Raw genomic sequence first — 22,818 nt, forward strand, 5'->3', positions numbered from 1 at the left:
ACACGACGTCGCAAAGACGTCTTTTTATAGTTGTTTTGGGGTCGCGACGTCGGTGACCAGAATCCGACGTTGTTCCAACGACTTTACACCGACCAAAGTCCGACGTCGCTATCCCGACGTTGTTCCAACGGCTTTACAGCAACCAAATCCGACGTCGCTAATTCCGACGTTGTTCCAACAGCTTTACAGCGACCAAAATCCGACATCGCTATTCCGACGTTGTAAAAACGTTGGAACAACGTCTTTAGATCTACTGAAACTTTAAACTATTTCAAGCTGCAAAAATAATTTCATTGCGTGAATACTTTATTGCATATTTGTCGTTTAGCGCTATTCGTCATGTCGTGAGGTTAGTAACATTAACCATCTAACATTAACTCGAAAGAGTTCCGTCCCATGATTTCCGACATGTGTTCGAAATTGACCAATCAAAACAGGTCTAGCTCACGTGCCTTTTTGCCCTCGTTCATGTTGTTGATCGGAGTTTTGAAAATTCGTGGAAGTATTTAAAAAGCGCCCTGTACAGATTATATGTCAAATCATGGCTTCTCCACCTGTAAGTATGTTGTTAGTTTTTACAGCAGTTATTTTTTGTCATGACGTTTTTAAAACTGTTGAAGTTATAGCTATAACTTATATTGTCATATATTTTCGCGGTAGGCCTATTACCGGTAATTTGTATGTTGACATTGTTGTGCTGCATGAGGATAAATTAATAATTATGCATTTTAGGCTAGAAATGGACTTACTTAAAATATCTTGCATGCGACGAAGATCAGACTGTCAACATTTTGCAGTCTTTTACTGTTTACAGTGCAAAAAATAGTTAGAACTTTCCATAAATTATAAAGGTTTTGACAAAGGGTTTTTAGTTTATAAATTCACGTATGCTTAGTGTCTAACAGTTACATGCCATTTGTATGTTGATATCTGTCACCAAACAGCATTACTTGTTGGAAGCGACTAGGGGTGTGGTAGTCAAACTAATTTTATGCGGGTCATGATATAGGACTAGACTAGATGGTGTTTGTAAACAAATCCGTTGTAGTTTCTATTTTTAGAACTGATAAGACAGTGAGCGGCTAGACGTCCATGTTTTTTTTTTTTGTAAACAATGATGTTTTTCTAACTGCATCAATATTCTTAAAACACAGATTCTATCAATATTTTTTTTTATCAATTCTGATCAAAATTCTATCAAGCCACCAAAATTCTGTATATGAAAAAAGTCCCTGCCCATCCCCCCTTCTGCATAATAACGTGCAATGCATTCACACGCCATCCATCATACAACAAGAAAATTTAACAGAAGTGCCATCCATTATCTAAAGGCAACAGAAATATAGCCGGAACTATGCTTACTTGTCGCTGTCACCATATTGACTAACATAAAATCAACAGTTTTAACATTTTGTTTGTAGTCAAAGCCATTGCGTGACGTCACATGTTTTAGAGATTTCCTGAAAGAAATCGTGCCAAATAAGTTTAGACATGTTGAGACAGCGACAGTCAAGTTATCACACTGTCCCGAAACATCCTGTTACGTTGTATTTGGACATCTCCATATAATATAATTTATTATACTGCTTCACATTCGTTTGATGCCTGATGATTCTCTTCAGAAGTAACATAATAGTCCAACTAATTTGATGCGATCCTAGGAAATGTTGGGATAATTCTTTTCATATGGGCAGTATCCCCACTTGCGTCAAACACTCTAAAGACCAAAATAGTTGAAGCAATTTCCGATGAAATTTTCATCGCTGCCAACGCTTTACATGCTATAGGTTTAAATGCCGATTATTTTCAAACATTAGTCTTAAATTCAAATAAACTTACATGTATTGAACGGGGATTCAATTTCTCAATGATTTATGCCAAAATTATCAAATAATATCCAAAATTACTTATTTTCTGGTGATTTAAATGTATGTATGTACTGTACACGATTAAAGTTTACCGTGTCTCTACATGCAAATATGCGAAAACGCAAAACCAATAACTTTACATGACTGTGTACTGTGATTTATATTCCATTATTTTGGTCCTTCAAAGTTTTGACGTTTAGATTGCCCGTCACAAATATAAAACAATCTGAACGGCGAATTATTTTGACTAGTAACATATATGCCTCGTGCAGAAAACCTAGGATCTGTTTTACAAAGACTTTGGTATGTCTGAGTTTAGTCAGGCATAAGTTTTCATTAACCTTTACCCTGCTAAGTTTCTAAAATGAACTGATCCATCGTTCAGTTTGGACAGTACCATCTGTTTTTCGAAGGGGTGTTCACTGAAAATTTACTGACTGAATAGCGAACAGTGCAGACCATGATCTGCCTGCACAGATGTGCAGGCTGATCTTGGTCTGCACTGGTCGCAAAGGCAGAATCACTTGTTGCTAGTAGGCTAAAGGTTAACCGTAAACTAGTTGTGAAACTGATTCAAGGTTGTTTACATCTAAAATGCAAGACAGTAAATTCTCAAAATTTATTTTATGCATGGGTGTACTACTGTTGTGTGTGCTTAAAATGTAGATTATTACAAAGTAGCTCTAATTTGAAATTTTTTGCTGTTGACAGGTTTCCATGTTGTCTGCTGTTGGAAGAACATCTATGAGGGACTGTGAATAGAATCTTTATCTTCTGCTTATATACAACACTTACTCATGGGCGAGTGGCACAATTTCTAGCTGTACAAGGATATCATGGTGTTTGATAAGTAAGTAATATTGGAATAAAGTTTCCATAAATTTATTACCTGTTTTTTACTTCCTCTTGAATAAAATATGCGTGAACTTAACTGAAACTCATCTGAATCGTGTTTCACAAGCATTTTTGTGCATGTTTTAAATTTAGAAGAATACTTTAAGCGAATGAAAAATAATAATTATGCAAGAGTTGTATTTGTCTTGTGTCAAGTTTTTGTTGAACCCACTTACGGTGAGCTCGATATAGTCGCCACTTTCGATGTATGTGCTTGTGTCTGTCTGATTTTGTCCGGACCATAACTTATACATGCATGAACCAATCTTGTTTATATTTGGCATGAATGTTTACCTAAGTGAGAAGGTGTGCCATGCGTAAACCCCATGTTCCTGTCTCAAAGGTCAAGGTCACAGATAAGAGGCCTACGGTCATACTGAAGTTTGTCCAGAGCAGTTCTTCTTCATGCATGGTGGGATTTTGATGTAACTTGGCATGAATGTTTACCATTATGAGACGGAGTGTCGTGCGCAAGAACCAGGTCCCTAGGTCCAAGGTCCACTTGACAGCTGGCGGGCTCAACACTCTGCTCCTTGGCATACTTGTCTTATTGATTTAATTTTTAGTGATATAGATTCAAATTGTACCTTTTTTATTAACTTTTTATCACCAAATTCATTCTGTTTCACAGGTTGATGACAATGAAACTAATGACCATGTTAACATCAGAGGAAAAGCAAACTGGGAGAAGAAAGGACAACATTGTTTTCGATCTTGAAGGGTAAATATTTAAGAAATGATATTTGATCATACTTACGTGAGAATGGTGTTAGTAAGAATAGAAATTCTAGCATTTGAATGAACCTGTCCAATGTATTCAGGGCTCCAGAAATTTTGAAAACTCAGTATGTCCGAAATGAATTCACGACATCGGCGCTATCCCACCCACTGTATTACCGTATAAACTTTGTGATAAAGTAAAGAAATTAGTATGTCATGCATTAAAAATGATACACCGTCACCTTACCATACATTTAACTTTATACATAATTCTAATATGTGTGATCATCTTCTAGTTTTTAACAAAACGTTTAAGTTCACATGTGTGTTAAAATGTATATTTTCAGCCTGCGTAGACATAGGACCAGGAAGGGGAGCTAGGAGTGGGAGAAGTGCCTGTGACTGATATATGCACTATCAGATAGAAATCCAGTTCAAAAGGAAATCTGAAATAGTGAAATAGCAGAAATCATGACTTACATACTGTGTAATCTGCTCTAAAACACAAACATTTGAATTTAAAATGTGTTAAATGCAAAACAGTTCTACTTACAAAATGAATCTTTCAGTAAATTCTAAATGCAGCTGAAAAGTGATATACATGAAATGTGTGAAAACAGTGCAAGTTAAGTTTGATTTTTTGTTGTATACAAAACTGAAGAACTTGTATCCAATTCATTTTCTGGATGCACAGTGTTATTGGAATTTTTTTCAGATAATTTAAAATTCTACAAGGTGAAGATATTTCAAATAGTATCTCGAGAAAAAAAGTTTGCACAATGAATTGTTTTTCAAAAATTTGCAGTTGTTTGTTCATTGTTTTGCCAGTCCATTACACTTAAACTTTACTTTATTTATTCTTAATATTTTTGTGAATGGATTAGATTACTCATTCACAAGGCAAAATCAAGAATTTGTTGGTTAAGGTTAATGTTGTCTCAAGCTAAGTGATGGGCAGACTTTATCCATTTGTAGTGATTTTGAGAATAATTAAAATAATTTGTCACATAAATCAATATTAAATGACCTGGCTGAAAGTTATATATGAAAAAAAATGTATTTTGTTTAGATTGTTCTACATAGAACTTTTTTGCAAGATTTTTTATTAAAATCATTTTCGGAAACTGCATAAAGGATGCCGCAATTGGACCTTTATAACTTTACTATTTGAACTATAAGAATAGCTATCCTACTCGATATGGCATCAGCTTTGCGTCACACCTTGGTTAAGTTTTTGGTACCAGTTTACATTTTGGCAAAACCTTCGGGGATAAAGGTTTGAAACTTTCAACACTTGTTATCATCACCATATCCAATTTCAGGCAAGGGCACATAACTCTATCAAGGACTTTTGCTGAATTAGGGTACCTTTTATTTCCTACTAGTTCATATTTTGTGTAAACTGTTTGACATATGACATTGAAACTTTTATCACTTGATTATTATTATACCATAGTCTGTATCTGTAGGTAAGAGTGCATAACTCTTACAAGTATTTTGGCTAAATTATGACTCTTTTTGGACTTGGAAATTGGTACAATTTCTTACCAGTCCATGTTTTGTGAAAACTGTTTGATGTGTGGCTTTGAAACTTTGAACACTTGTTTATTATATGATCGCCATCTGTAAGTAAGTGTTCATAACTCTGTCAACTATTTTGGCTGAATTATGGCCTTTTTGTACTTAGAAATTGGTTCAGTTTGCCTACAAGTACCTGTTTGTCAAAACTATTTGACATATGGCTTTGAAACTTTGAACACTTACTTACTTACTATCATGATTTCCATCTGTAGGCAAGAGCAGATAACTCTGTCAACGAGTTTGGATAAATTATGGTCTTTTTTGGAGTTGGAAATTGGTTCAGTCAAACTTATTGGAATGATTAAGCAAGATATTCCATTAAATAACAATAAATCTTGTGCAGAATGTAGTATACTAAATTTGAAATATTGCAGAAAATTTACATTCCTGTTGCATTTTTACCAATATCTAAATTTTATTCTCAACCGTTTTAGATCACATTTCTGTGTCAAATACACATTCTCTGCTAAACTTTTTGAAAGGAAGATGTTGAAAAATTTCACCCAAACTGTGGGTGAGTAACTTTAAGATTTTAGCTAGACTGTACAAACTATATGCAGAGCTATCCTACTTGTTTTCTGTCGGCATCTAAGATCAGATTTCACAGACCGAAGTGTGGTATCGAACCAGTATTCTTGAATTATTTAAAGGAATTTTAGGCAGTTTCACTCATTTATGGCTATTATTCAATGCTTTTTGTTCAAACATAAAGTAATTGTGTAGGGATAACGCATGTTTTTCGTGCTACAACATCTCCAGAATCCCGAGGGATTGGTTGGTACCCAAGCCAGGTACCAATGATTCCTGAGGGATTCTGTAGATGTTATAACACGAAAATAACATGCGCTAACGCTATTCTGGCATAAAACGCAAAACCAAGTAAATGAATATATTGTCCCTCAACGTCATTAAATTCCCATGAAATGCGCGGTAAAGTTTGTTTTATCACGTTCACGTCATTTCCTTTTGAATTATTCGTTTTGGGGCCGTAATACGTTTACGCTTTGCCACGGAACGCGCATAAATAAAAAGGTGTTACAACAGCATGTGAGCGCGAGAATCTCTCTGTTAATACACGTTTTCTCTCCTGTTAAGACACCCCTGAAAAGTGACAATAACAGCAGTTTTATGCTAGAATTCAAGATAATGTTTCTTCACTTAGTATCAAGTTTTAAAATAGTTAAACATGCTGCTTCTATGACAGCTCTTGTTTTTATATGCTATGACACTTTATTACATTCAAGCAAAATGGTTGCCCATTTCCACAAGTGTTTATCGTTGTATTCATTGATGAAATATTTTGTTAAAAAGCTATTGAATAGTCGATTGACTGTTGCTGTCCCTGAACAGCTCTTTTTACAGATTACATGCATCAACAAAATTTATTTTTGATTGAATGGTATATGTACTTTTTAATAAAAACATTTCAGTTGAATCATATTTAGTATTTTTTCTTACTAGACCCAGTATGTTATGATACGTCTTGTGACTATTCTATTATTCAGTACACTTTTGTTTAAAACCATAGACTGTTGGGTTTTTTTTGTGCTTTTAGACGAAACAACATTGAGAAAAGATGTCATTCAAATGTAAAAAATACATCTTTCCAAAGTTGTGAAAAATATGTTGTTCCAACACTGCAGAAGACGTCAAAACACCTTTCACAATCAAAGAAAAAACTACGTCTTTCAAACGTTGTGAAAAAGACGTCTTTCCAAGGTGGCAAAAAAGACGTCAACGCACCTTTCATTATCAACCAAAAAACAACGTTTGTCCAACGTTGTGAAAAAGACGTCTTTCCAACGTTGTGAAAAAGACGTCAACACACCTTTCATTATCAACCAAATAACAACGTCTTTCCAACGTTGTGGACAAGACGTCTTTCCAACGTTGCAAAAAAGACGTCTTTCCAACGTTGTGACAAGACGTCAACGCACCTTTCATTATCAACCAAAAAACAACGTTGTTACAACGTCAGGAAAAGACGTCATAACAACGTTGTAACAACGTGGTGTGTTTGCTGGGGTGAGACAAAATATTTGTTATTTCGAGTACGCAACTTTAGGTAAAGACAAATTTTTTTCTACTCATCTCAACTCATTATTTTTGCCGACTTTGTTGCTAACGCATGTGCTTTTGATGACACAGTTGCGTTCTCAATCATCTGGCTCCAAAAAAAGCTTCTAAGTGTGTGGCTGAATATTTACAACCTGGCCGAATTTACGACTTGAACCAGTACAACTGCACAAGTTATGAGGCCTAAACAAATTCTTATTCTTTCATTGTAACAATCATGATCACTTGCATCGAAATGCAGACTACTATACATCACTGTACAAATTTCTGTATTTTTTTTCGCTTTTCTTTTCTCACTGTATTTTAGAAAGAATACTATATTATGCTACTAAAACGCTTGTTAAATATGATAAAGATGATCAGGCTCCTATGACCTGTCAACTCAGTTATGTTCTAGCAATATCCCTGATGATAGTCCACAAATCATGCTGTTTTTATTATAATAAACAACTGCAGTACTCCTTCACATTGGTATCTCTCTTTCTGACAGTTCTAAGTTCCACTGTTACACCATTTTTCTGACATTAGTATAATGTGAAAGAAAACATTGAAGAAACACAATTTGTATTTACCTCTGTATACTGGTAACAAACAGTGCAATCTTGGTACTTGCTTGCTCTTTTCCCTGTTAAGAGAAAAATATTACAATTTCACATATTTTTAATTACTCTTTTAATGCAAAATGCAAGTTTCATAATATACACTATGTGTATGTGTGTATCAAAGTTAATCACAATGGCTAACTCCCCCAAATGAATGTTAGTCATTTTACATACAACAGAAAATGTCCCAGTGCTAGAAGTGGAATGCTGATCATTTTAGGAGTAAAAAAAAATTGTTTGTTCCCGGTATCCTTACCTACCCTAAATTTTTGGCCCGACCCTAAATGTTTTTATGGCCTTGGAAAATATTTTTTCAACTTTTAAACGAAACGTTGCAAAACTGCATTTTTTATGCTTTAAACATGGTCAGTGATCTTAGAAATCAACTCACTGATGCACTAAAGGCAAAATCCCTCATTTGTATCCATTTTCTGACAAAAAAAAATTAATTTAAATAAAAAAAAACAAGAGGGTCATGATGACCCTGGATCGCTCACCTGAGTAATATGAGCTACATGTTTCAAAGATCAAATTGATGATAAAATATTAAGAAAGTCAGTAGGTCATATTCATGGTCAATGAAATTCAGTTTTACGACTGGTGTGCAAAACCCATGCAGAAATTATTCCCAGGTAAAAGAATTTCCTGGGAAATCTTTCTATCCTGGTATGAAAATCCTAGTATTCAAGAAAAGCTGGGATCCTGGGATTTTTAGGACCTAGGACCAGGATAAAACCAAGAAAATACCAGGAATTTAATGTTACAATAAAAATAACAGGGAGACCTAGGAATTTAACATATAAAATACCAGGAAAACCAGGAGCTAGGAATTCTTTTTTCAGATTTGTAAGCTACACACAAAAATCAAATTCCTGGTATCCTGGTACCTGGGAAAAGTAGTCTTCATACAATTCCCAGTAAAGTCCTGGTAGCCAGGAACAGAAATTGGCAGAAAAAGTTTCAAGTCAGAACAATGGGAAAAGTTTTTTAACTTCATTAATTCATTACTTTCCTTTTTTTTATACAGGTACCTTCTTTTTTTATACAGGTACAGGTATTCAAATAAATTGAAATGAAACAAGAAATCTAAATTAGAAAAAAATCACTTCTTATAGTTTGAAAAAAAACACACAAGTTTTTAAATTAATTAGATATAGTAATCATTTTAATATAATTGCATCTTCTCTTTATTATTGAACATTTCAAACAATAGCACAAACAAGTATATAAGTAAAACATTAAGTTTTATTAGGGTTAAATGTCATATAGCCAAAGAAGGGTACTATTCTGCTAGTCTGTTGCATCACCATAACATGATTTATCTATACCTTGACTGATTCACAGTCATTAGATATCTAAGGGTCAATAAAATATTCTGCTGTTCAGTTGATGTAGAGAGAGATAACTGATACCAGATGGTATCTTACATTTAGAAACCTCATCAAGATAAGAACCAATGAAAATGAAGATGCAATGTTTGGCTGCTGAAGCTCAAAAAGTAGTCCCATTTTTTTCTGTTTCTGTTACTATTACAATCATCTATGCAAATTAAATCAGTACATACATGAACAAATCCCCCCTTGTACTGTACATACAGATATTATTAGCACTCTAAATGTTCAATAGCACTTGTACGATATCCAGGTATGCATACGTCACAAAGCGATGCGGTCATTCTAATTATAGTACAAAAGGTCACGTGGTCAAGATTTCGGACAAACATTATCTCAGAATTATCAACAATGGCAGCGAGTGAACCTTTTCAATACATAGAATTAAATGAAAACGAAGTGCCTGGGGCAAAGTTTGTTTATGAGTCTATTGAAAAACATTCAAATACACAATTAAGTAGGTGGCTGGAATGCCGAGGACTATGTAAAACTGGAAATAGGAGTGAAATCTTGAAGCGGTAAGTCAACTTCTTTGTGTTAACTCTATGCCGTGTACTACATCTGTTAGTAGACTGTACATTGTTAATGTGATGTGTATTGTGGATGCAATGTGAACTTGTTCATTGTAAGGAACAGGCAAGTGTAAATTAATGATCGTTAACTAAAAAATTACATGAAAAAGCGTAACTCTCGTGTATATGCATGTGTATTTGTCTGGAATATTATATTACCGAAACAGTAGTGCGAACTGAACCGAAAGTAACATATTTACAGTACTGCAGTAGGGTACAGTACTGTAGATTTGTTTGAAACTGCAATAATGCGTAGTCATTTGTGGTAAATGCTAGATCATTTATTCAGTTAATTTCAAACAAGTGCCATCCATATATTCATTGTACCTGTTAACTAGTATGTATGGATGGGCTACTTTGACACACTTACTCAACTTATATGTTCATTATGGTATGTATATATAGTAAGCCGGCTACCTCGACCAAATATGGCATTTCCGAGAACCCTGAACTTGACTTACATGTTCATATACGATGAATATATAGAGCCAACTACCTAGCCACTGCCTACATTAAATTAATCAGAGATTTTTGACAAGCGTTAGGTAGTTTGCCTCATAAATTTTTACCAGGTATTTTTTTGAAAAATTATTTCTATTTTTGTTTCTATTTGCAGAGTTCATAGTTGTATCAGTGCTGGCAAAGACAAGGAAATTGATGTCGGGGTAGATTGTGGGAAATGGTATGAACTGAAAAAGGAAAGTAAGCTACAACTTGCAGGAGTGCCTTCTCGTGTTCCTCTGCTACCATACTGTGGATGGGGAAAGTTCCCATCTTGTCAGGAGAAAATGCCAAAACTTTTCAATAAGGGCCACATTCACCACCACATTGTGGAATCAGTTCAGTTTGTGAATGCCAAAGATGTAAGTGATGAAAGTGATGATGATATTGAAGATCTTCACACTGCAAAGCCAATGCAAAAGGGGTTAAAGTTTTTTGAGAGCGGACATGTGAAGAAAATGCAGGACTGTGTCAAATCTGAGCACTATTTTTTAAAGAGCAAGGTAATGGCTTCCATGCGGACAAATGTGGAATATGATGTGACAGTGACATTAAGTGTACATTCTGGCTTTGTTAAAGATGCATCTTGCACTTGCATTGCATCCGCTATGGGACGTTGTAGTCATGTGACTGGACTGTTGTATGCGTTGGAAAATTTCTTGTCATTATCGGGTAAAGACCTTACCAGCTGCACTTCATTACCCTGTACATGGAATAGAGGTCGTCAAAAACAGAAAAATCCAAAACGTGTACAAGAATTATCATATAGCTCAAAAAAAACGTAATATTAATTCTGTAATTGACTTTGATCCAAGGGGGCCATCAACAGTAAACAAAGACAAAGATAATGTCAAGGACAATTTTTTGTGGAACTTGCAAAATAGAAGAATTAGTTCATCAATGTGGAATTCTATTCTAGAATTCAGTTATGAGGATTATGAAGTGACTAGTGATCAGATAAATGTAATCAAAGAGTGGAGAGAAATATTTCTAGAACATCTCAAAGTGCCTTCGCAAAACAGTTATCCAACTCTTTTGGTTGAGGATCAAAGGAGCGATCGTTGGTTTACCGAAAGAAGAGTTAGGCTAACTGCGTCAACTTGCCACACTGTAGTTCACCTCCAGTCAGGGACTGCCATAGGGAACTTCCTGTACAGAAAACTCTGGAGTACAGAAAAAGTGACATCAGCAGCTCTTAGCTATGGTGTCAAGAATGAGACAGAGGCTATTAAATGTTACAAAGACTTAAAAAACAGTGAACGTCTGAAAACAATAAACACAGGTCTTTGGGTAAATGGTACAAATCCTGAACTTGCATGTAGTCCAGATGGATTAATTCTAGATCTGGATGAAGCCCAGTGCAAATATGGAATTTTAGAAGTTAAATGCCCCAAAATTTTGGAAAATCATAAAATTTCTGACTTCAAGACTGTGCTTAAGCCAGCACAGGTGAAAACATTCTGTTTAGAAGATTGTAACGGGGAAATAACATTGAAAAAGAAACATGCGTACTTCTATCAAGTTCAGATGCAAATGGGGGTAACAGGCTTAAAGTATTGTGATTTTGTTGTTTGGTCAAGCAAGGAGACTTTTATTCAAAGGATTAGGTTTGATGAAACTTTCTGGGTTGAAATAAAGGAAAAGTTAATAAATTTTCACCACTCTTACATTTGTCCGGAATTATTCGAAATGAGGACACCACGTGAGCTTAGCAGCTTAAAAATTATATAAACTTGACAATGAATGTTCTGTTCAAGTGAGGAAGTTGTTAAGTACTTGTGGAGAACAAGTCAGTACTGGTGCAGAATCTATGTACACTGGTTAAGTGCGGCTCGGAACACTTGTTATCATCCTTCGGTATATATGCATATATGTTTATTTTATTTTACAGTGGAAGTTGTTAAGCACATATGTTTATTTTAAGAGTGGAAGTTGTTAAGTACTTGTGGAGAACAAGTCAGTACTGGTGCAGAATCCGTGCACACTGATTAAGTGGGGCCCGGAAAACTTGTTACCGTCCTTTGGTGTATATGCACATATTTTTATTTTAGAGTGGAAGTTGTTAAGTACTTGTGGAGAACAAGTCAGTACTGGTGCAGAATCTATGTACACTGGTTAAGTGCGGCTCGGAACACTTGATATCATCCTTCGGTATATATGCATATATGTTTATTTTATTTTACAGTGGAAGTTGTTAAGCACATATGTTTATTTTAAGAGTGGAAGTTGTTAAGTAGTTGTGGAGAACAAGTCAGTACTGGTGCAGAATCCGTGTACACTGATTAAGTGGGGCCCGGAAAACTTGTTACCGTCCTTTGGTGTATATGCACATATTTTTATTTTAGAGTGTAAGTTGTTAAGTACTTGTGGAGAACAAGTCAGTACTGGTACAGAATCTGTATACACTGGTTTAGTGCAGTTTGGAAAACTTGTTATCATCCTTCGGTGTATACGCACATATTTTATTTGAGTGGAAGTTGTTAAGTACTTCTGGAGAACAAGTCAGTACTGGTGCAGAATCTATGTACACTGGTTAAGTGCGGCTCGGAACACTTGTTATCATCCTTCGGTATATATGCATATATGTTTATTTTATTTTAGAGTGGAAGTTGTTAAGCACATATGTTTATTTTAAGAGTTGAAGTTGTTAAGTACTTGTGGAGAACAAGTCAGTACTGGTGCAGAATCTGTGTACACTGGTTAAGTGTGGTTTTGAAAACTTGTTATCATTCTTCGGTATATGTGCATATATGTTTATTTTAGAGTGAAACTTGTTAAGCACTTGTGGAGAACAAGTCACTACTGGTCCAGAATCCATTTACACTGATTAAATGGGGCCTGGAAAACTTGTTACCATCCTTTGGTGTATATGCACATATTTTTATTTTAGAGTGGAAGTTGTTAAGTACTTGTGGGGAACAAGTCAGTACTAGTGCAGAATCTGTATACACTGGTTTAACCAGTATCTGTTATACATTATAAGCAATGTATGAATATAGTGAAAACAAATATTTATTATTGTTAACTTTACACATGATTTTATTAGTATTGTAGTATTAACTGAAATCATTATTGTAACATATGTAAATACATGAAAAGTAAATACAAATTTAAGAGTGATCATTGACTTTTCTCTTTTCAAACGAATTGCCTGTGTTTTTATAGGACAAAAGTTGAAACTGCAGATCATAAGGCCTAAAAAATTCTTTGTTTCCGGTAACATGCTCAAAAAAATTAGGATAGGTAGGTTGGAAATCTTTTGGGGGGAATTTTTTTTTATTAAGAGACTTTTCAGAAATTATTTTTATGTCCAAAAAGTAATTTTTACAAGTAAGGGGGTTATGCCTTTAGAGCATTTATATAATAAGTAAGTTGGTTTCTAACATCACTGACCATGTTTAAAGCATAAAAAGTGAAGTTTTGCAACTTTTTGTTAATAAGTTGGAAAAAATATTCTCCAAGGCCATAAAAACATTTAGGGTAGAGCCAAAAATTTAGGGTAGGTCGTGATGCCAGAAACAAACAATTTTTTTACGCCTAATTGTTCATTTAACTAGTGGGTCTTGAAAATTTACTAAGCAAGCTATAACAAAAACTAGTTGTGAGAAAACTGGCTGCAAAGCCTGTGGTATAACTCGCTGAAGAATTTTAAACTTTTTAATTCTTTCAATTGAACGCTCGACATGAATTCTATGTTTAGCAATGTCTTTTGTCAAAGCTTCCTCCTGCGGCGTAAACTGATGCCTAGAACCAAGAAATGGTGGTCTAATCAACTTAACTTGACGTTCATTTAACATATCGTCTATCAGAAACCCACGATCTGCCATTATAACATCACCTAGTTCAAGAAATTCTAAAAAATCTGATTGTTTTACAATCTCCTTGTCACTTATACTGCCTTCAAACGCATCGCTTACATAAAGTATAGCGCCATTTGGTGCAACTGCAACAAGAAACTTATATGAAGTGTATCCCTTATAAGAAGAGTACTGATTTCCCTGGGCTTCAAAATTTCCTGGGGATTGCACATGAACTTCAGTACAATCTATTATACAGCGTATATTTTTATATTTCTTAAAACATCTTGGCAAATGTTTTCGGACTTTCCTTCTGGAAGCAAACATAAGTTCCTTTAACATCGAAAACTGTTTATAAAGTAATTGAACCCAGGTTATTATTATTGTGGAAACTTGTCTCGTGTTTGTTTCGAACCTGTACGCCAAATCTTGGTGTAACAATCCAAGCCGAACTCGCATGAGAAACATAAACAACTGATTCTGTGGTGAAATAAGCCGCTTACGCCCTGGTCTACGGCTAGGAGTCTTGTCTGGATTGCTTACACTGGAATTCCAAAAATTTATTTTCTGTGTACAGTCTCCCAAGAAGTCCCACAGGCACAAAACTGAATGCATGTCAAACCAGTGTAAAACTTAAACGCTTTGTCATCGTTCATATAGGTGTCCACACTGAAGGCCTCAGTGACTCTTGCCTTTTCTTCAACTGTATTTTGTTTCTTTGGCTTCTGAATCTGGAACTGATCTTGAGATGAGACTTTGAGATTGTTTTCTAAAATTCTGTTCTGTATTTTTAACCGTACAATATCTGATGACACAGTTTTTTTTGTCTGACTTTCCTTTTCCTGTACATCTGGTTTACAATTAACTCCTGTACTTGTGAACAACGTTTTTGGAGCATTATTTGCAACAGTCTCAAAGCCCTCATGTGCATTTTCACTCACGACAGGACTGATAGTATCAGTCATTGGTAACATCATCATTGCTTGGGCTGCTTCATTTCTTTCTGTACGCTGCTGTTTTGGTGTCTTGTATGGCAGGCGTTCAGCAGGTCTTTTTCTCTTTCTGGTAACCTGTACATATAAAAGTGGAGTTCAGTTAAAATCATGCACAACAGAATCTGGGGTGAAATATGCCGCGTACGCCCTGGTCTACGGCTAGGAGTCTTGTCTTGATTGGTTATACTAGTAAGAATTTCAAAACTTGATTTTTAACAAGGTAGTCTACAACACCCCACCCACCCACCTTCTCAAACTTTTAGTGGCATCCTATTGATTATTATTATTTCATTGTTTCATTACTGTGTATTCGATTCAGTATTGGTGCATACACATTCTAAGTACATTATCAAATAAGATTGTATTATTTCATTATTAAAATCAACGCGTTTTCATATGTTCGGCAGACGGTCATTTACATAATACTGACTCAATACTCAGTAATAGTCTGTAAATGAAACACGGTTTTACCTCTGTTCCACATTTGATCGGGTCTGGATTTTCTTCCGTCGGACCTTTCTCGCCGACGAAATGCAATGAACATATATAAGTATCCTTGTTAACATTGGCGATGGTAAAATATTTCCGTCCACAGTTTTGCACCCAACGCATGCACTTTTCACGATCTGTTTTGGGCTTTGGAAATCCATTTCCAAAACCAATGAAAAAAATTCCATCATTATTCAAAGTCCTCGAGTCACTTTTACAATCTCCATAACAACAGTGTTTAGTTGTTACCATGATTTATCCATTAATTTATCTCCAGAAATATTTAATCTTGAGCTTTGTTTACATGTACATTACAGTTTACTCAGTGCGATTCCGAAATGTTTGTCCGAATCGCCTGACGTCACAGACTGCTGATAAGAGTGCCAGCTATAAATAGAAACGGCCTAGATATCGTACAAATGCTATTCAGTACTTAAGTATACCAAAGGAAATTGCCCATGAATATGAAAATTTGAATGAACTGTAAACAGGAAGTTCTTTCTTGGAGGAATGGAAATAAACTTTGTTGCTAGAAATTTTAAAATGGCTATTAGACAGACATTAGGTAAGTCTCTTATACTAATTTATTTCAAAAAGTAATTTAATTCAGTACACAACAAGATTAGAAAATATTAGATGGAAACAGGAACTTTAACAATCACAGAGACTTTCACCTGATTACAGGTATTTTTTGTCAGGAATTTACTAATAGCCTTTAAGCAGCAATATATTTAAATCTTTTAGAAATTTAATGGTTTTTTTTTCTTGTAGAATTTTTAGGTTATTAGTACTGTGATTGCTATATATCTATGGCTTACAAGACTGTCCAAACACTTAGTCAAAAATATTTTTCAGAAAAAATGTGTTTATCAGAAGTATGTCCTCAGAAACACACATGCATGAATCATGATCAGTTCAAAGTTCAAATTTTAAGTTGGTAAAAATAAATTAAACCCAATCACTGATTTGTCTGACTTAATAATTGCACTTTTGGGCGCATTGTTACCCTTTTAAAAAGGGCCCAGAGGGGGGAAAATCTCCAGTTGAAAGGTGTGGCTTTTTATCCTTTTTTTTTAAAATCATAAAATTTCTCTCAATATTCTTTTCGTTCAAAAAAAAAATAAGAAAAACTAAATAAGGTAAAAATTTTACCCAATGTTGATTGCGTTTTTTTGCTACGCGAAAAATTATGATATCTTTACCTTAAAAAATCTGGCTATTTTGAGGATTTAAGGCCCAAAGAAGTAGCTTCACTTGTAAGATACGGGCAGAGACAAAGTATCATTTTTTTTTTTTCCCTTTTCCATGTTATGGTACTTTTTATGATGGGTTGGCTGTTTTTTTACGCTGGGAAAATATAAAAATTTGTCAATTCCCAAAATTTTCCCAAATTTCCCCCTCACTAACTTAAAATTAAATATTATATGGACAAATTTTAAAAATTTAAGTTTTATCAACAAAAATTTTTTCACTGGTCGGGCTCCGATTTTTTTTTTGGGGCCTTGAATTTTTACTCACACTTTTTTTGTGAATGAGTAAAAGGAAAATTTGAAACGACTGGGAGAATTTACCTAAAAAATTTATGAAGGGAAAAGCAAAAAAATAAGTTTTAAAAACTATTTATTGGGTACAAACCCCATGAATTTTGTTGCGTTAGTTACAATTCAATATTAAATTTTTGTTCTTTTTTTCCCGGGTTGCTTGGCTTACCTCATTGAATCCAATATTATATCCCTTTAGCTAGTTTTGGGGCCCATTTTTTTTTGGGTTTTAAATCCTCTATTTGATTTAGCATCCTGAGTGTATACTATTTTTAACCCTGAAAATGAGATATACTAAATAACACACCCTAAAAACGAGTTTTCCCCTCTTCTTTTGCGCCCAATCAAAACTAAACTGACAGAAAAAGTTGAAAAACCCATTTTAAAGTGATAAATTTGCTTTGAGGGTATGTATATTTTAAAATTTGGAAGCGAACAGATTTGTTCCTGTATATAATGTTTTTTAAATAGTCTGTTTACAGGAAAAATTACAGAAAAAAACCCAATTGATCATGATTTTGTCAAAAATTTTCTTGTTGGCGTCAAAGTACATATTTTCTTGCTTGAAAAATGACCTAATAAATCTCAGTTTCATGGATAAAGAACCAAAAATTTGGGTAAAAAAAAAAAAAAACCATTGCTAAAATCCCCAACTTGAAACCCCAATGAAAGAAGTCGGTTGTTTTCCCGTTGTATGCATTTTTGCTTGAGTACTGTAAAATTTTTGCGACTTTGAAAAAAAGGACTGTGTCCCTGTCTGCAATGATTATCTATAAAAACAGCTTTTTTCTTGTCCTGTAGTTTTCTTCATAATTATAACCCGCAACGATTAAAGGAGGGTGTTAAAAGGGGGCACCATCGGTCTGCTTTCAGTCGTTTGTATGTGTGTCTCATAAATTTGGTCGTGCAATTTTGAATACGGCCCAAAATTAAACCGGAAATCCACCAAAAAACGGAATCATGGGAATACACTTTGCATAACGGAAACCCCTGTTTTTTTTTAATTTAAAGGTATTTTTTGAAGTTTTTTTGATTAATTCAATATATTTATCTAAAATTAAATTACGAAAGGAAAATAAAAAAAGTTCCGAAAAATAATTTTTCGAGATTGAATTTTGGCGTCCGCGCCAGAAATTTCCCAAACCGAAATACCCCCTATTTCAATAATAAAGGTATTTTTGTAGGGCTTTTGCAGAAAACTTCGGTATAATATAAAAAAATTAGTTTACAAAAGGAAAATGAAATATTTTAAGCAAAACGATTTTATAGTTTAAAATTCGGGAGCTTAGGGAAAGTTGCACGTTATTCGCTCTGACTAGATACCGGAATTTGAAAAGGAAAAATTTAAATATTTTCTCCTTTTTTTTAAAAAATGAAAAAAAAAAAATAATTTTTGTAAAAAATCCCAATTCAATTTTAAAAATGAATTATGACAAAAAAGGGGTCATGACATAACCACATGATAAAAAGGGGCTTAATGATCGGAAAGGGGGTTTGTCTATGTTTATTATTTAAAAATTATTATTGTTTCTTCATTTTTATTAAAAAATAAAAGAGAAAATAAATTAGGAATTATAAAATAGAAATTTTTTGTTTTTTAAAATGAATTATATAAAAAATACGCGTGGATAAACCGCGTGACGGAAAGGGACAAACAGACGGAAGGGGGTTATGTTTTTTTTGGGAAAAATTTTTAATTTTTTCTTCAAATTTCGAAAACAATAAAAAATAAAAAAATGGGAAACAATACAAATTCTTTTTTTTAAATGTTTTTCACAAAAACCATGTCGCGCATAAGTGCGCGATCTGAAGGACCGGCCTTTTGTTTTTTATTGGAACTAATTGAATTATTTTCTCAGAATTAATCTGATTTTTTAAACATGTTTAAGAAAAAAATATTTTTAAAAATCAGTTTAAAAAGAATTATATCTTTTAATATATAAAATTAAAAAAGTTTACTGCTTTCATTTGCCAAGAAAATTTAAATTCCTTAAAAAATAGCGGGAAAACAAACACTTTCCCCTTGATTGCCCGTAGAATTTGTTGGATTATCACCCCTATGAACCAATTAATGGTATATTTGAAAAGCACACACAATGACATGTGACAAATAATGTTAACGAGGGAAGTCAGTTAAATTGAAAAGCCTTTATTTTTTTTCATTTAAATTGTCGATTTTATTGCAAATTAAACAAGAGCACCGCCTTGCGGGTGCGACGTATCTGATTTTTTTTGTAAAATGAAATTTTGTCCTACCCTGATTTTCAAGTCAAAAAAGGGCCCATCACCTTGAAAAAAGCAGGATAGAGTTATGTTTCTTATGTACAGTGTCCACTTAGATGAAAAAATGTTGCAATTTTTTTAAAAGAAATGCTTGATTTTTATGAGAAAGTTGACTTAAACTAATATTAAACCAAAAAAAATGAAATTTCTAAGTAAAAAAAGGGGAAATAATATTGCAAAAAGCAGGATGGATTTATGTTGCTTGCTGTAAGGGTCAGCTTATGTGGGGAAAAGGTTGCAATTTTAAAAGAAATAGCTTTGATGTTAAAGAAAAGTTGACCTAAACATAAAATTAACAAAAAAACTGATTTTTCTAAGCCCAAAAGGGGCCAAAAAATCTTGCAAAAAGCAGGAGGAGTTATGTTTCTTGCTGTACGGGGGTAGTTTATGATGGTAACAAGGTTGGGCAAGTTTTTAAAGGGAATAGCTTGATAGTTTAGGATAAAGCTGACCTAAACATAAAATTAACCAAGAAATTTTTTAAAACCCAAAAGGGGGCAATAATTTTTGCAAAAAAAGATGGGTTATGTTTCTTGATGAAGGGTCTGCTTTGATGGGAAAAAATTTATTCCAAGTTTAAGCAAAAGCTTTGATAGTAGGGAAAAAGTTACCAAAACAAAAAAACTTAAACCCAAAGAAATCTGATATTACAAAAGGGGCCTAAATTTGCAAAAAGCAAGAGGGGGTTATTTTTTGCTAAAAGGGGGTCCTTATGATGGTGACAAGTATTCCAATTTTAAAAAGAAATCTTTTGATATTTTGGGAGAAAAGCTGCCTAAAAAAAAACTTAACCGGGAAACGCTGACGCGGCCGCCCCGCGCCGACGCCGAAAACCCGCTCAAGTGAGAACAAATATCTTTTTTTTTAAAAAAAACAGTGAGCTAAAAAATTTAAAAAAACAGGTACATTCGTATAATTTTTTTTTTGACCGAAAAGCTTAACGCCATTCTTAATTAAAACGTCTAAACATTTATCAAGTTTTACTAAAACAGCATGAATTGCGATTTTCATACTTTGGCCTAATTTTTTTTCGATTTAAATTTTCCAGAAAACCCCAAAAAGGCCCATTAATTTTTAAAGATTTTCCCCTTGGTTGATTTTCCAGGGTGTAAGAAACTGTAAAAATTTTTTTGGGCTATGGTTTTTAATTTTTATTAAATGAAGCATATTTCCCGAGGAAGATTATTTTGACAACGAAAAGCCTAAAAACATCTTTAATTTCTTTAAATTTTTTTGTTTGATATAAGCTCAGTGTCCACTAAATGTTAAAAAGTAACAAATTATGGCGATTGGGGTTCACCCAAAAAAGGTGCGAAATTTTTCCCATGCGCTCAACAAATTTTAAACCTTATAAAAAACTTTTTTGCCCCTTTTAAATTTTTGTTTTGTAAATTAATTATTCATTAAAGTATGTTTTAATTCTGTCATAAACCCTAAAATACGATTGATTTAAGAAATACGGGGAAATTACAAAATTTTTAGGACATGGAAATTCATTCAGGAATGCCGCAAATTTTCAGTGCGCACGCCGATTTCAATGTGCCAAGACGTAATGCGAAAAAAGTTTTTTTAATTCCTTTCGAAAATTAATTTATTTATATAAATATGTTTGAATTCAGTAAAAACTATTTCAAAAATCCATTTGTTAAGAATACGGGTGTATTTGGTTATGGTAATTTCCCGACGGTCCCCAAAATTTCAATCTGTAAAATCGTTTTGTTTTAAGTTTTTTTTTTTCCTTTTAAAAATTATTATTTATATTAAACACAAATGTTTTCAAAAAAAAAAAAAAACCACTAAAAAAATCCCATTTTTAAAAAATAGGGTTTGTTTTTCCCGTTATGGAAATTTCGGCGCGTGCCAAATTTCAATCTTTGCGGAACGTATTTTATTTTCTTTGTATGTTAATTATTTTGAAAAATATGAATTATTCAAAAACACTTAAAATTCCCTTTTAAAATTAAACAAGAGGGCCAAGAGGGCCCTAGGTCGCCACCAAAAGAAAACACCTAACGTTGAAAAACATGTTTGACCAAGTGATTTCAGGGAAATAATATTCTGCCAATTTTCATTAAGATGACCAAAAAATTTGGGTCTCTTGCGATAAAACAAGCTTTTTTGTTCCCCGTTTTTGACCCTGTGACCCATGTTCAACTCGCCCAGATTTTATAAGGCAATCATTTACCAAAATTCATGAAATCAATTGAAAATAACCCCATCACTACCAATTTTTTCTTTGATTTGCCCCAAGTGACCTGGGTTTTTGCCCTCAATGACCCAATTAAAATTTCCCCTAGATTTCTCAAGGCAATCATCTCCCCAAATTTCTAAAGATCAATTGAAAAATCACCCTCTATTGCATACACAATTTTTTTTCTTTTGACCTGTGACCTGTTTTTGAACCCAGAGCCCTTTTTTCAAACTCGGCGTTTTTCCAGGACTTCTGGAAATTTCTAAAGTCAGTTAAAAAAAAAGCCTCTATTGCATACAAAAGTTTTTCTTTCTTTTGAGCTAGGACCTAGTTTTTGCCCCAGATGACCCTTTTTCGAACTTGGTCAAAATTTCTAAAGGTAATCTTCTGACCAAAATTCATGAAGACAATTGAAAAAACAGCCTCATCGCATACAAAAGGGTTTTTCCCTTTGATTTGCCTGTGCCCTATTTTTTGCCCCCAATGCCCATTTCGAAATTGGCCTAGTTTTCATCAAGGTAATATTCTGCCCAAAAAATTCAGAAGGTCAACAAAAAAATACCCCTCTACGCAACACGGGTTTTTTCTTTGTTTTGACCTGTGACCAGTTTTTCCCCCGAGTCCTTTTTTCGAACTGGGCCCAGTTTTTCATCAAGGTTTAATTCTGACCAATATTCATAAAGAATAATTTGAAAAATACAGCCTCTATCGCATAAAAAGGGTTTTTTGTTTGATTTGCCCTAGTGACCTAGTTTTTAGCCTGAGAGACCATTTTCGAACCAGCTGTTTTTCATAAAGGGCAATCTTTGCCCAATATTCATGAGATCAATTTGAAAAAACAGCCTCTATGCATACAAAAGGGTTTTTCTTTGTTTTGCCCTAGTGACCTAGTTTTTGGCCCGAAAAAACCCCCTTTTCGAACCGGCTGATTTCTCAAGGCAACATTCTGCCAATTTTCATAAAGATCCATTGAAAAATACAGCCTCTATCGCTACAAAAGGGTTTTTTCTTTGTTTTGCCCAGTGACTATTTTTTGCCCCAGAGACCCATTTTCAAACTCGGCCTAATTTCAAAAGGTTACACCCTGACAATATTCATGAAGTTTAATTGAAAAATCCAGCCTTATGATAACAAGGTTTTTCTTTGATTTGCCCTAGTGACTAGTTTTTGCCCCGAGATGACCCATTTTCGAACTCCCCCCTAGATTTCATCAAGGTTTATTTGCCCAAATTTTCATGAAGATTAATGAAAAATCGCTCTATCGATACCAAGCAAATTTTGACAGACGACAGACGACAGACGACGGACCCCGGGAAA

At 34.0% G+C, this 22,818-nt stretch overlaps 3 protein-coding genes and 1 long non-coding RNA gene across 5 annotated transcripts; 2 read left to right on the top strand and 2 right to left on the bottom strand.

Moving 5' to 3' along the window:
• Window positions 1-364: 364 nt before the first annotated feature.
• Window positions 365-6,498, top strand: LOC123553745 (uncharacterized). Of its 2 annotated transcripts, none has more exons than XR_008370956.1 (4): window positions 365-560; window positions 2,580-2,718; window positions 3,394-3,483; window positions 3,830-6,498. It is a non-coding gene; the product is annotated as an uncharacterized LOC123553745 (long non-coding RNA). The 2 variants fall into 2 exon arrangements; XR_008370955.1 differs by having other exon boundaries at window positions 371-556.
• Window positions 6,499-9,483: 2,985 nt separating this feature from the next.
• Window positions 9,484-11,331, top strand: LOC128557300 (uncharacterized). Its single transcript, XM_053544550.1, has 2 exons — window positions 9,484-9,650; window positions 10,321-11,331. Exons 1-2 carry the CDS (start codon window positions 9,484-9,486, stop codon window positions 10,988-10,990), a joined length of 837 nt encoding a protein of 278 aa, XP_053400525.1. The 3' UTR covers window positions 10,991-11,331.
• A 1,648-nt stretch (window positions 11,332-12,979) lies between these two features.
• On the bottom strand, window positions 12,980-14,344 carry LOC128557301 (uncharacterized). Its single transcript, XM_053544551.1, has 2 exons — window positions 13,781-14,344; window positions 12,980-13,171 (listed from the first exon to the last, which is right to left on the bottom strand). Exons 1-2 carry the CDS (start codon window positions 14,342-14,344, stop codon window positions 12,980-12,982), a joined length of 756 nt encoding a protein of 251 aa, XP_053400526.1.
• On the bottom strand, window positions 13,409-15,896 carry LOC123564604 (uncharacterized). Its single transcript, XM_045358310.2, has 2 exons — window positions 15,469-15,896; window positions 13,409-15,072 (listed from the first exon to the last, which is right to left on the bottom strand). The coding sequence occupies exons 1-2, from the start codon at window positions 15,736-15,738 to the stop codon at window positions 14,563-14,565; spliced, it is 780 nt and encodes a 259-aa protein (XP_045214245.2). The 5' UTR covers window positions 15,739-15,896; the 3' UTR covers window positions 13,409-14,562.
• Window positions 15,897-22,818: the final 6,922 nt, after the last annotated feature.

Source organism: Mercenaria mercenaria, chromosome 5, assembly GCF_021730395.1.
Source record: "Mercenaria mercenaria strain notata chromosome 5, MADL_Memer_1, whole genome shotgun sequence".
Taxonomy (NCBI): domain Eukaryota; kingdom Metazoa; phylum Mollusca; class Bivalvia; order Venerida; family Veneridae; genus Mercenaria; species Mercenaria mercenaria.